The sequence below is a fragment of the Oncorhynchus clarkii genome, chromosome 9 (assembly GCF_045791955.1).
Source record: "Oncorhynchus clarkii lewisi isolate Uvic-CL-2024 chromosome 9, UVic_Ocla_1.0, whole genome shotgun sequence".
NCBI lineage: Eukaryota > Metazoa > Chordata > Actinopteri > Salmoniformes > Salmonidae > Oncorhynchus > Oncorhynchus clarkii.
The window spans coordinates 42,931,826-42,943,557 of NC_092155.1; the positions used below are offsets into that span (position 1 = coordinate 42,931,826).

General features: G+C 46.4%; 1 protein-coding gene across 3 annotated transcripts; it reads right to left on the minus strand.

Annotated features, from left to right (window-relative positions):
- Positions 1 to 155: 155 nt before the first annotated feature.
- On the minus strand, positions 156 to 9,601 carry LOC139416355 (BLOC-1 related complex subunit 6). 3 transcript variants are annotated; one of them, XR_011635088.1, is made up of 7 exons: positions 9,544 to 9,601; positions 8,081 to 8,733; positions 3,981 to 4,356; positions 3,327 to 3,496; positions 2,860 to 2,943; positions 1,823 to 2,727; positions 156 to 388 (listed from the first exon to the last, which is right to left on the minus strand). XR_011635088.1 is itself a non-coding variant. In XM_071164883.1 (6 exons), exons 2-6 carry the CDS (start codon positions 8,720 to 8,722, stop codon positions 2,602 to 2,604), a joined length of 1,398 nt encoding a protein of 465 aa, XP_071020984.1. In that variant the 5' UTR covers positions 8,723 to 8,733; positions 9,544 to 9,594; the 3' UTR covers positions 159 to 2,601. The 3 variants fall into 3 exon arrangements, 2 of the variants coding, with proteins under 2 accessions (XP_071020984.1, XP_071020985.1); XM_071164883.1 differs by having other exon boundaries at positions 159 to 2,727; positions 9,544 to 9,594; XM_071164884.1 differs by lacking the exon at positions 9,544 to 9,601 and adding an exon at positions 8,832 to 8,878 and having other exon boundaries at positions 159 to 2,727.
- Between the last annotated feature and the right edge of the window lie 2,131 nt (positions 9,602 to 11,732).

Consider the following 11,732-nt stretch of genomic DNA (forward strand, 5'->3'; position numbering starts at 1 on the left):
CTCCAGCCCTGCGTCAGCCTAGATCTCCAGCCATGCGTCAGCCTAGATCTCCAGCCATGCGTCAGCCTAGATCTCCAGTCCTGCATCAGTCTAGATGTCCTGTATCTATACACTCATGTCATCAAAACCACATCCAGGAACAAAACAGACAGCTATTCTTTGCAGCTCATGTAAATTTATTGTGTTATCCTTCTGAAAATATACACTCAGGACGAAGGGCAGCTCAATTATTTCTTTGTTACAGAAAGATATGTACAGAGGTGCTTTTGATTGTACAGAGATGAAGAACAGTTAGAGAGGAAACCATCTCTCCCTCCCCAGGCAAACATGTGCCCCCCCCACCCCCCCAAAGTCTATAGTCCCACAGCCCATCCCTCCATTCCAGTGCCTTCGGAAAGTATTCAAACCCCATTACTTTTGCCACATTCTGTTGTCTTAATCTAAAATGGACTACATAAATATAAATCCTCAGCAATCTACACACAATATCCCATAATGACAAAACAGAAATACCATATTTACATAAGTATTCAGACCCTTTTCTATGAGACTCGAAATTGAGCTTAGGTGCATCCTGTTTTCATTGATCATCCTTGAGTCCACCTGTGGTTAATTCAATTGATTGGACATTATTTGGAAAGGCACACACCTGTCTATATAAGGTCCCACAGTTGACAGTGCACGTCAGAGCAAAAACCATGCCATGAGGTCGAAGGAATTGTCCGTAGAGCTCCGAGACTGGATTGTGTCGAGGCACAGATCTGGGGAAGGGTACCAACACCTTTCTGCAGCAAAGAAGATCCCGCAAGAACACAGTGGCCTCCATCATTCTTAAATGGAAGAATTGTGGAACCACCAAGACTCTTCCTAGAGTTGGCCATCCAGCCAAACTGAGCAATCAGGAGAGAAAGGCTTTGGTCAGGGACGTGACCAAGAAACCAATAGCGACTGACAGAGCTCTAGAGTTCCTCCATGGAGATGGGAGAAACTTCCAGAAGGACAATAATCTCTGCAGCACTCCACCAATCAGGCCTTTATGGTAGTGGCCAGACGGAAGCCTCTCCTCAGTAAAAAAACACATGACAGGTCTGATGAAAACAAGATTGAACTCTTTGGGCTGAATGCCAAGCGTCACGTCTGGAGGAAACCTGGCACCATCCCTACGGTGAAGCATGGTGGTGGCAGCATCACGCTGTGGGGATGTTTTTCAGCGGCAGGGACTGGGAGACTAGTCAGGATCGAGGCAAAGATAAACGGAGCAAAGTACAGAAGTGATCCTAAATGAAAACCTGCTCCAGAGCGCTCAGAACCTCACACTCGGGGTGAAGGTTCACCTTCCAGCAGGACAACGACCCTAAGCACACAGTCAAGACAATGCATGAGTGGCCTCCGTACATTTCTCAATGTCTTTGAGTGGCCCAGGCAGAGCCCGGACTTGAACCCGATCAAACATCTCTGTAGAGACCTGAAAATAGTGGTGCAGCAACGCTCCCCATCCAACCTGACAGAGCTTGAGAGGATCTGCAGAGAAGAATGGGAGAAACTCCCCAAATACAGGTGTGCCAAGCTTGTAGCATCATACCCAAGAAGACTCGAGGCTCTAATCACTGCCAAAGGTGCTTCAATTTAATTTTTTTAAATTAGAAAGAAATTCTAAAAACCTGTTTTTGCTTTGTCATTATGGGTATTGTGTGTAGATTGATGAGGAGAAAAAAATATTTAATCAATTCTAGAATAAGGCTGTAACGTAACAAAATATGGGAAAAGTCAAGGGGTCTGAATACTTTCCGAAGGCACTGTATATCCAGTGTGAGGGTGCTGCCTTCTCGTCTAGGTGGGGCTTCAGCAGATCTGATGACATCTGGTAGCATTCAAGTCCTTCATGGTACAAGCCAGTAACAGCACGCTACATGTAACGGCTGTCCACAACCTCTCACCATGGCAAACACTATTTAGGCAAAATAGATATGTTCGATATCAAGAACAGGCCTACCTACTTAGTACCTACCTACCAGCCAACCTGTGAAATGACAGAAGGTACCACAGTCTCCTAAAGCGCAACATATTATCTCAGGATCGGAGAGCTCCGCAGGGAATGGCTTTCGGTTGGTAACAGGTACGTAACATGACATCTGGAGGGACTGCTATTTATACGACATATGTACCCCCACACCCTCATCTGTGTCTCGTCTCATTAGGTTAAGCAACCTGCCTAAGAAGTGTCTAACATCTAAACCATCTCATCTGTTCCTGATGCTCACTCTCCATACAGGAGAGAGAGTGCCCCCGTGTGGGCAGCAGCAGTTAGTACAATCTGAACCAGGTGGGTCGGACGGCAATAAGAGAAGCATCAAGTGCTCTGTTTCCTTCAAGTTCTGTCAGGGGGAGGGGCTCCTAGCCGAGCGAGTGGAGGAGGGGTTTGAAGCATGACGTCTACATGGGGAGAGGAGAGGTGAGGGGGAGGAGCGGATCATCCATGAAGCTAGCATGATTAGTAGCAGTGATTCCAGGAGGTATGGAGGGAGGGGGGTCGTTAGGTTAGAAAAGGGTCTGCAGTGGAAGAGGATCTCTGGGGGAGGGGTTTCCAGGGGGGGGGAGGGGCTACTTGCAGATGGCCTCAAGGGCATCCAGGGTGCGCTTGATATCCCGGATCTGGGCGGCCAGAGTGTGGATGGGCTGCATAGAGCGGTCCAGCTCCTCACAGCGCGCCATCAGTGTGTACATTCCCTTCGAACACACACACACACACACACACCAAAAATCAGGACATTACTTATGACGAGAAGCATCTGTGACTGTCGATCAGTATTCACTGCTCATCCTTCCCTTCATGTCTGGCCAAGCGATCTGTTCTCTCACCTTTATGCTCATGTCCACAGACTCCCCCAGGCTGTCCACAGAGTCTCTATAGGTCTGGATGTAGCCCACACTCAGCGCTGTCATCTGGACACACACAGATAAAGACATACAGTATATCGCAGACACTAATTCTGGGCAACATACAATTAGAGCATTACTAAAAGGACAGAAGGGAGATCAGAAGTATTTGAGTGAGTGTGTGTGTGTGAATCAATAAATTAATGACATTTCATTTGCGTGTCACAATTGCCAGCTGGCGGGATTAATTGACACACAAACAAACATTACATTGATTCACAGTGATAATTCTTCAGACGTCGTGGGCAGCGCATAAAGAATGGACAATATAATCAATAGATAATAGTAGACAAGGTTATCCAAGCAATAAATAAGCCTAGAGCAGTACAAATGTAATACAGAACTAAATACAGAAACGTGTGTGGTGTGAACAAACTGCGCTCACGTACGTTCTGGATGGTTCCGTTGAGGCTGCGCATCATTAGCTCCACACTGTGGGCGACTTCCTCTGTGTGTCTCTGCAGGTCCACCAAGACAGCAGGGTCGATGGGAGGGATGTCAACCGGCCGCCGCAACGACGACCCACGACCTCTACTGCTGATGGAACCCGAGCAGTCCGCTGGACACAGACAGAGAAGACACATGCACACACAGACCGGAAATGACGTTAACCGACAGTCTGCAAAGCAAAACAAATCATCCTCCCTCATCCAAACCGCTGTGTGAGTCCTTCCACCCTTCCTGCGGGTGCTAATCTAATCACTAGAGGAGAGGGGAAGGGTGGATTGATTCGATTTGGAACTCGGCCTTCAACTGCAACTTCAAAACACTGACGTATCACTGAAATAACACCAGAAAAGGTATTTTGTGGATTAGCATTTCACTGATCACCATAGTCGTATTCTGGCCCACTGTTAGCAAAACGTTTTTCAACAGAAAACGGAAATGTCGTACTAAACAAGTTCAGATGGTCTCCCTGTTTCAGTCCTTTTAATTTTTTTAAACATTTTTTATTCTGTTTGGGACCTAATGAATACGACCCTGGTGACTAATTAGCCAATCCCCCATTACGGGCCCCGCGGTCCCCCGGTGCTGGTACTCACAGTCGCAGTCACAGTCCAGGCTGGGCTTTGAGCTCATCTTGATCTTCTGCTCCAGGTTGCGGCAGATGAAGTGGGTCAGGTCCCCGTCGTGGCTGACTGTTCCCTCCAGCTCCAGGGCAGAGGAGATGGTGGCCCTGCGGCCCTCTGGCTGGCCCCCCCGACCCCCACCCCGGGCCCCTCCGATGCATGCCTGGCTGATCTCGTCCAGGCTCTTGCTGTCCTGCATGCCCCGGACGATGCGCTCCCGCTCTGGGACGTTCCGCACGCGCACCTGGGCCATGACGTGGGGCGGACAAGGGCTGTTGCCTGACGACTCCCCCCCCTCGGCTGGGACAGAGCTGGGGCTGGGAGCTGCAGCCGAGGGCTCCTCTGTAAGCTGACGGGAAGTGGCAGTCTTACACATATGACAATCCTCAAGATCCTCCGAACATATGAATATGCTGCACTGCTCAATGGATTCAAAATACACTTTGCTGATAACTACTTTATCGGGGGAAATGTACTTGCTACGATTGTGATATATTGTCTCATCCAGCTATCATAAGATGAATGCACTAATTGTAAGTTGCCCTGGCTGGCTTCTCCGTTTTTCGGCAGGACAGAGCAGCTACGTCTGGTAAGACGAGGGGTGGGGTGTGTGTCTATTTGTCAATAACTGCTGGTGTGCGATGTCTAATATTAAACAAGTTTTGAGTTATTGCTTGCCTGAGGTAGAATACCTCATGATAAGCTGTAGACCACACTATCTATATTATTCGTAGCAGTCTATTTACCACCACAAACCGATGACGGCACTAAGACTGCACTCAAAGAGCTGTAAAAAGGACATAAGCAAACAAGAAAATGCTCCATTTGGCAAATCTGACCATAACTCTATCCTCCTGATTCCTGCTTACAAGCAAAAACTAAAGCAGGAAGTACCAGTGACTCGTTCAATACAGAAGTGGTCAGATGACACAGATGCTACAGGACTGTTTTGCTAGCACAGACTGGAATATGTTCCCGGGATTCATCCAATGGCATTGAGTATACCACCTCAGTCATCAGCTGCATCAATAAGTGCATCGACGACGTCAATACAAGACTAAAATTTAATCCTACTACACCGGCTCTGATGCTCGTCGGATGTGGCAGGGCTTGAAAACTATTTTGGACTACAAAAGGGAAACCCACCAGCAAGCTGGATGCCCAGTGACTGCCTAAATCCACCTGGACAAAAGGAACACCTATGTGAGAATGCTGTTCATTGACTACAGCTCACCATTCAACATCATAGTGCCCACAAAGCTAAGGACCCTGGGACTAAACACCTCCCTCTGCAACTGGATCCTGGATTTTGACGGGCCAGTAAGGGAAGGCAACAACACATCTGCCGCGCTGATCCTCAACACCGGGGCCCCTCAGAGATGCGTGCTTAGTCCCCTCCTGTACTCCCTGTTCCCCCACCACCCACGATTGCATGGCCAAGCACGACTCCAACACGTTCATTAAGTTGGCTGACGACAACAGTGTCAGTGAATAGTGAAGCAATTATATTATTCGTATCTCAGTTACCGTGAACAATTAAAACTGGAAAGAAAAAGCACTGAACACTGCCGACAACAGCCTGATCACAGACAAGGATGAGACAGCCTATAGGGAGGAGGTCAGAGACCTGGCAGTGTGGTGCCAGGACAACAACCCCTCTCTCAATGTGAGCAAGACAAAGGAGCTGATTGAGGACTATAGGAAAAGGACGGCCATACAGGCCCACATTAACATCAACAAGACTGAAGTGGAGCGGGTCGAGTTTTAAGTTCCTTGGTATCCGCATCACCAACAAACTATTGTGGTCCAAACACAGTTGTGAAGCGGGCACGACAACCAGATCCTCAAAAAGTTCTACAGCTGCACTATCGAAAGCATCCTAACCAGATGCATTACCGCCTGGTACGGCAACTGCTAGGCATCCGACCGTAAGGCGCTACAGAGGGTAGTGCATACGGCCCAGTAAATCACTGGGGCCAAGCTTCCTGACATCCAGGACCTATATACTAGGCAGTGTCAGAGGAAGGCCCCAAAAAATTGTCAGACTCCAGCCACCCTAGTCATAGACTGTTCTCTCTGCTACCGCACGGCAAGCGGTACTGGAGAGCCAAATCTCCTTAACAGCTTCTACCCCCAAGCCATAAGACTGCTGAACAACTAAACTAATCAAATGGCCACCCCTTTTGTTTTTACACTGCTGCTACTCGCTGTTTTTTATAAACTCAGCAAAAAAAGAACATCCTCTCACTGTCAACTGTGTTTATTTTCAGCAAACTTAACATGTGTAAATATTTGAATGAACATCACAAGATTCAACAACCAAGACAAACTGAACAAGCTCCATAGACATGTGACTAACAGAAATTGAATAATGTGTCCCTGAACAAAAGAGGGGAGGAGTTCAAATCAAAAGTAATAGTCAGTATCTGGTGTGGCCACCAGCTGCAGTAAGTACTGCAGTGTATCTCCTCTTCATGGACTGCACCAGATTGACCAGTTCTTGCTGTGAGATGTTACCCCACTCTTCCACCAAGGCACCTGCAAGATCCCATACATGTCAGGGGGGGAGGGGGGGCTCTAGCCCTCACCCTCTGATCCAACAGGTCCCAGACGTACTCAATGGGATTGAGATCTGGGCTCTTCGCTGGCCATGGCAGAACACTGACATTCCTGTCTTGCAGGAAATCACGCACAGAACGAGCAATATGGTTGGTGGTATTGTCATGCTGAAGGGTCATGTCAGGATGAGCCTGCAGGAAGGGTACTACATGAGGGAGGAGGATGTCTTCCCTGTAACGCACAGTGTTGAGATTGCCTGCAATGACAAGAAGCTCAGTCCGATGATGCTGTGACAGACCATGACGGACCCTCCACCTCCAAATTGATCCCGCTCCAGAGTACAGGCCTCGGTGTAATGCTCATTCCATTGACGATAAACGCGAATCCGACCATCACCCCTGGTGAGACAAACTTGCGACTCGTCAGTGAAGAGGACTTTTTTGACAGTTATGTTTGGTCCAGCAACGGTGGGTTTGTGCCCATAGGTGATGTTGTTGCCGGTGATGTCTGGTGAGGACCTGCCTTACAACAGGCCTACAAGCCCTCAGTCCAGCCTCTCTCAGCCTATCGAAGACAGTCTGAGCACTGATGGAGGGATTGTGTGTTCCTGGTGTAACTCGGGCAGCTGTTGTTGCCATCCTGTTCCTGTTCCGTGTGATGTTCGGATGTACCGATCCTGTGCAGGTGTTGTTACACGTGGCCTGCCACTGCGAGGACGATCAGCTGTCCGCCCTGTCTCCCTGTAGCGCTGTCTTAGACGTCCATACTGGACATTACAATTTATTGCCCTGGCCACATCTGCAGTCCTCATGCCTCCTTGCAGCATGCCGAAGGCACGTTCACACAGATGAGCAGGGACACTGGGCATCTTTCTTTCTGTGTTTTTCAGAGTCAATAGAAAGGCCTTTAGTGTCCTAAGTTGTCATAACTGTGACCTTAATTGCCTACCGTCTGTAAGCTGTTCGTGTCTTAACGACCGTTCAACAGGTGCATGTTCATTTATCAAGCATTGGAAACTGTGCTTAAACCCTTTACAATGAAGATCTGTGAAGTTATTTGGATTTTTACAAATTATCTTTGTAAGACAGGGTCCTGAAAAAGGGACGTTTCTTTATTTGCTGAGTTTATATGGATAGTCACTCTACAAATTACCTCGACTAACCTGTACCCCCGCACATTGACTCGGTACCGGTAACCCCTGTATAAAGCCTCGTTATTGTTACGTACATTTGTGTTACCTTTTGATTAATGCAATTTTTATTTAGTAAACAAACTTTATTTAGTAAACATTTTATTCACTATTGAACTGCATTGTTGGTTAATGGCTTGTAAGTAAGCATTTCACGGTAAAGTGAAACCCCTGTTGTATTCGGCGCATGTGACAAATACAAATGAGATGTGTGTCTGCTAAATGACTCAAATGTAATTAAGTACTATTCTTGAGCTGTTGGCTCTGGCACTTTAACATTAACAATTATGTACAGGAGCAGTAGCAGTCAGTATGGCAAACTCACCTCAGCTGAGACTTCAGCCTGTGTGTTTCCTGCATGCTGCTCCTTGCCATCCTTTTCACACTCCTCCTCTTCCACCTCCACCTCCTTTTCCTCCTCTGTTTCTGCAGCACAGAAGCTAGAAGGCTTTGTGTGCTTTGTCTCGGACTGCTTTTTAGCTGCACTGTGAGTGTCCCCCTCTGGGGCTGTGTCTTTGGATGGAGTGCCTGTGTGCTGCCAGTCTCCAGACAGAGTCTCGTTTAGGGGCATACTTGTTTGGGAGGGTCCAGTGAGGGACATGTCTTTGGGGGGCTCGTGTGGGTCTGGCTCTGTGTCTGCTGTGCATGTGGGAAGGGGGAGGGAGGGATGGGCTGGGAACATGTCGCTGTGTTGCTGTGTGTCTGAATGGGTTGTGGAGTTGTGAGAAGTGTCTATGGGGTTCTCTTGTCCATCGCATGCGCTCTCCCCATCCACACAGTTCTCGGTCTCATCAAGGGATCCCTGCCCAGGACAGGGCACCCTACCCCCAAACTTCAGGAGCTGTGCAGGGGTATTAGGGGCGTGGGTGTACGGGCCATTCACATTACAGGATCCAGGGGAGCCTGGTGTATCCACCCCATTGGCTGCTTCCGGCACATCTGTGCCAATCACAGGGAAGAGGCTCATCCCTCCACCTGCTGCATAAAATACATGTCAGATAACAACTGACACACTCTTCTCCCTATGCATACAACTGGGTCTGACTCTACAAATCATTGCACATCAACTTGCTCACCCTGGGCTCCAGTTGTTCTTTGTTAGTGGGGTTTGCGTCCTTTTTGCTTTTAAGAGGGGTTGGGAGAAAGACTTCAGAATTTTGTGTGATATGTTTTCTATTCATGTTTTGTACCTGGTTGGGTAGCACATCTCTTGCTGGTAATCTAGCCAGTTTACAAGCATACATCGATAGACCCACCAAATTGAACTGTCACCAATACAACTTTGCAGCTCAATCCAACAAATACAAGAAAACAATAATGATCAAAGGTCGAGTGACTGTACAATACGCGATATAAGAATATATTTAACCACCAACAGCGCCTGTGTTTATATGACGTAGGTTAGCTAGCTACAGTAGCTGGCTATCAGTGTGACTAGTAACACCTAGCTAGGAGCAGGAAACAGTAAAACTATTAGCAGTTAGTACCATCTGACTAACGATGTATAAATAATAAATTACGGTCCCAACATCTAGCAAGCAAGTTGACATATTGCTGTCATTATCAGACATAAGCTTGCAATCAGTCACATGACGTTAGCTCGCTGTCTAGCTAGCTGTCGATGCTAGCAAGCAGGCCTCTGAATTTTAACTTATTTTAAGTTCCCTTTTTATTCCGTGTCAAGAGTAACCACCTGGCAATGAGTGATAGGACCTATTTCGATTTCTTACTTTCAGAAAAGTAAAATATTTGCCCGTTTTTAGCATAACCAAATAAATGAACACTTACCACTGTTGTTCTTTCCTGGAGATGTAAGTCAAGCAGGAAGCTGGGTCGAGTCCACTCTGTAAATTCTTCCATACAACCTGTAGTAGAAAACGCAATAGTTCCGCATAATGATGGATCAAATTATAGGCATAACTCATCACAGTAAATGTCTCACATGAGGATAATATGCATTAGTAAGATGTTTTGTTTCATATCTATAATTCAAACCAATAATAATTGTAATTACTAAAGAATTTCAGAATGAAGTTGTATTTAATTGAATTCAATCAAGCAGAGTAAATCATGCATGTGTACTTAGGGACAGATTGAACTTTACTGGGGAGGGGTTGTGTGTTTTGCTTTGGGATTGTTGTGTTTTTTGGGGGGTGGCACAAGGGACGGTAGGCCTTTTTCCCCTCGCTCTTATGCTCGCATTTATATTCGCTCTTATGCTTTTCCAACAGTCTTGAAAGAGTTACCCCATATGCTGAGCACTTCAAAGTCTTCAAAGTAGCCACCCTTTGCCTTCATAACAGCTTTGCTGTTCAACCTCTCTTTTGTATCGTCTGAGACCCCCAAAGATTGGAAAGCTGCCGTATTCATCGACCTGGCCAAGGCTTTCGACTCTTGTCAATCTCCACATTCTTATCAGCAGACTCAACAGCCTTGGTTTCTCAAACGACTGCCTCGCCTGGTTCACCAACTACTTCTCAGACAGAGTTCAGTGTGTCAAATCGGAGGGCCTGTTGTCCGAACATAATTTATTTTGAGTTGAACCAGCCCTCAGTAAATTTTGATTTGTCCCCTATGAGCTTTGCTTCAGTGGCTGCACCTGTACCCGAGTTCTCCATGTACTTACCTCTCTTCCCCACAGATGGAGACAGAGACCATTGCCCTTCACTTCTGATGCCACAGAGCTTTTTGCCACAGGGCCAAGAGTGTCAGCTGTGCTGTGAGAGCCCCACCCATGCCCTTCTCTGCTACAATCTTGTGATGTTCAAGATGGGAGAAACATAGCAGATACGCATAGACTATCCCTGGGGATATCTGTCTGCACAGCTATCACCTTAAGCTACAAGCGCTAACTCGTAGGGCCCAAGGACTCTGAGGTAATTCTTCTCACAAAAAGTATTTGTTTTCTATGGTGTCACAATACTTGTGTTCAAATACTGAGCCAACAGCCAACATTGTAAATTGTACGTTAATTTGTTTATTTGTTTAGAGGACACCAGTACCGAGGCAAACACACAACAATATACATACCATATGTTTAAACGCTATCTCACTACCATTTAGATGAAGTCCTAGTTGGACTTGAGGAGACCTGAAGGCCCTGAAGCATGTTATGTTCTGTGCTACTCCGGAGAGAGCAGCTTACAGAAGGCAAACGTTCAGTCAAATCTGAACCAAGGTGATTGAGATCTCGCCTTAACATAACCACCTCTCCCTCCATCCCAACGGCACTATGCACTGAGCATGTTTGTATGTGCGGTTTCCTTTTTTTCAGTTCAGACCCGACAGGATATCCTGTTTGTCAGAACCACTTGGCTATTTCAATGTTTCTATTTACTCATTTAATGTTTGCGTTTTTTTAATGTCGAATGAATTCTTTTTAAATTGGAAGATATTGGATGAGGAAATGTGGGTTGTTTGACGATGGATTACATCTTCCAGGTCTATCATGTTTCCACACGTTGTGTTAGTGTGGGTGTGCGTATCCATGTGTGCGTCTTATTGATGATGGACAAGCTTCCTATGCCACAAAAAAGGGAAAGTAAGAAAACATACTGGCAAAATGGTGTATCTACACTGTGTGTCTCCTTAACTTGGGAGAGATCAATTGAAAACATTTTATTTCCATTCGCAAAGAAATATTGGCACAGAGACGTAAATATAGGCTACAGAGTGAAATACAAAAGCGCATATAATGAATGAGGGAAAGATCTGAACAAGGTCTTTGAGGAAAGCATAAACATTACAAGTTTCATTTCAAAATACTTTCTTTATGGATTCCATCATGCTTTATGGTAAGGAATAAAACACACACACACACACTAACGAGGACCTTGCTCAGTATTGGTTCCATCTTTTATGTGGTAAAAGAAGTCTGGCCACATTTAAAAGGCCTCTCTGCATTTATGCAGCTGCTCCAGAGCTCGAAACGAACGTTTATTTTTCTACAGCATTAAAAGTGCTTTAGCTTTGCTGCA

What these genes read in the sequence shown, in the direction of transcription:
- LOC139416355 (XM_071164883.1), bottom strand. Translation starts at nt 8,722, where the DNA reads ATGAGCCTCTTCCCTGTGATTGGCACAGATGTGCCGGAAGCAGCCAAT. An exon ending in CCTGGACTGTGACTGCGACT is followed by an intron (nt 3,497 to 3,980) that starts GTGAGTACCAGC and finishes GTCTGTGTCCAG; the next exon opens with CGGACTGCTCGGGTTCCATC. An exon ending in TCAACGGAACCATCCAGAAC is followed by an intron (nt 2,944 to 3,326) that starts GTACGTGAGCGC and finishes GTGTGTGTCCAG; the next exon opens with ATGACAGCGCTGAGTGTGGG.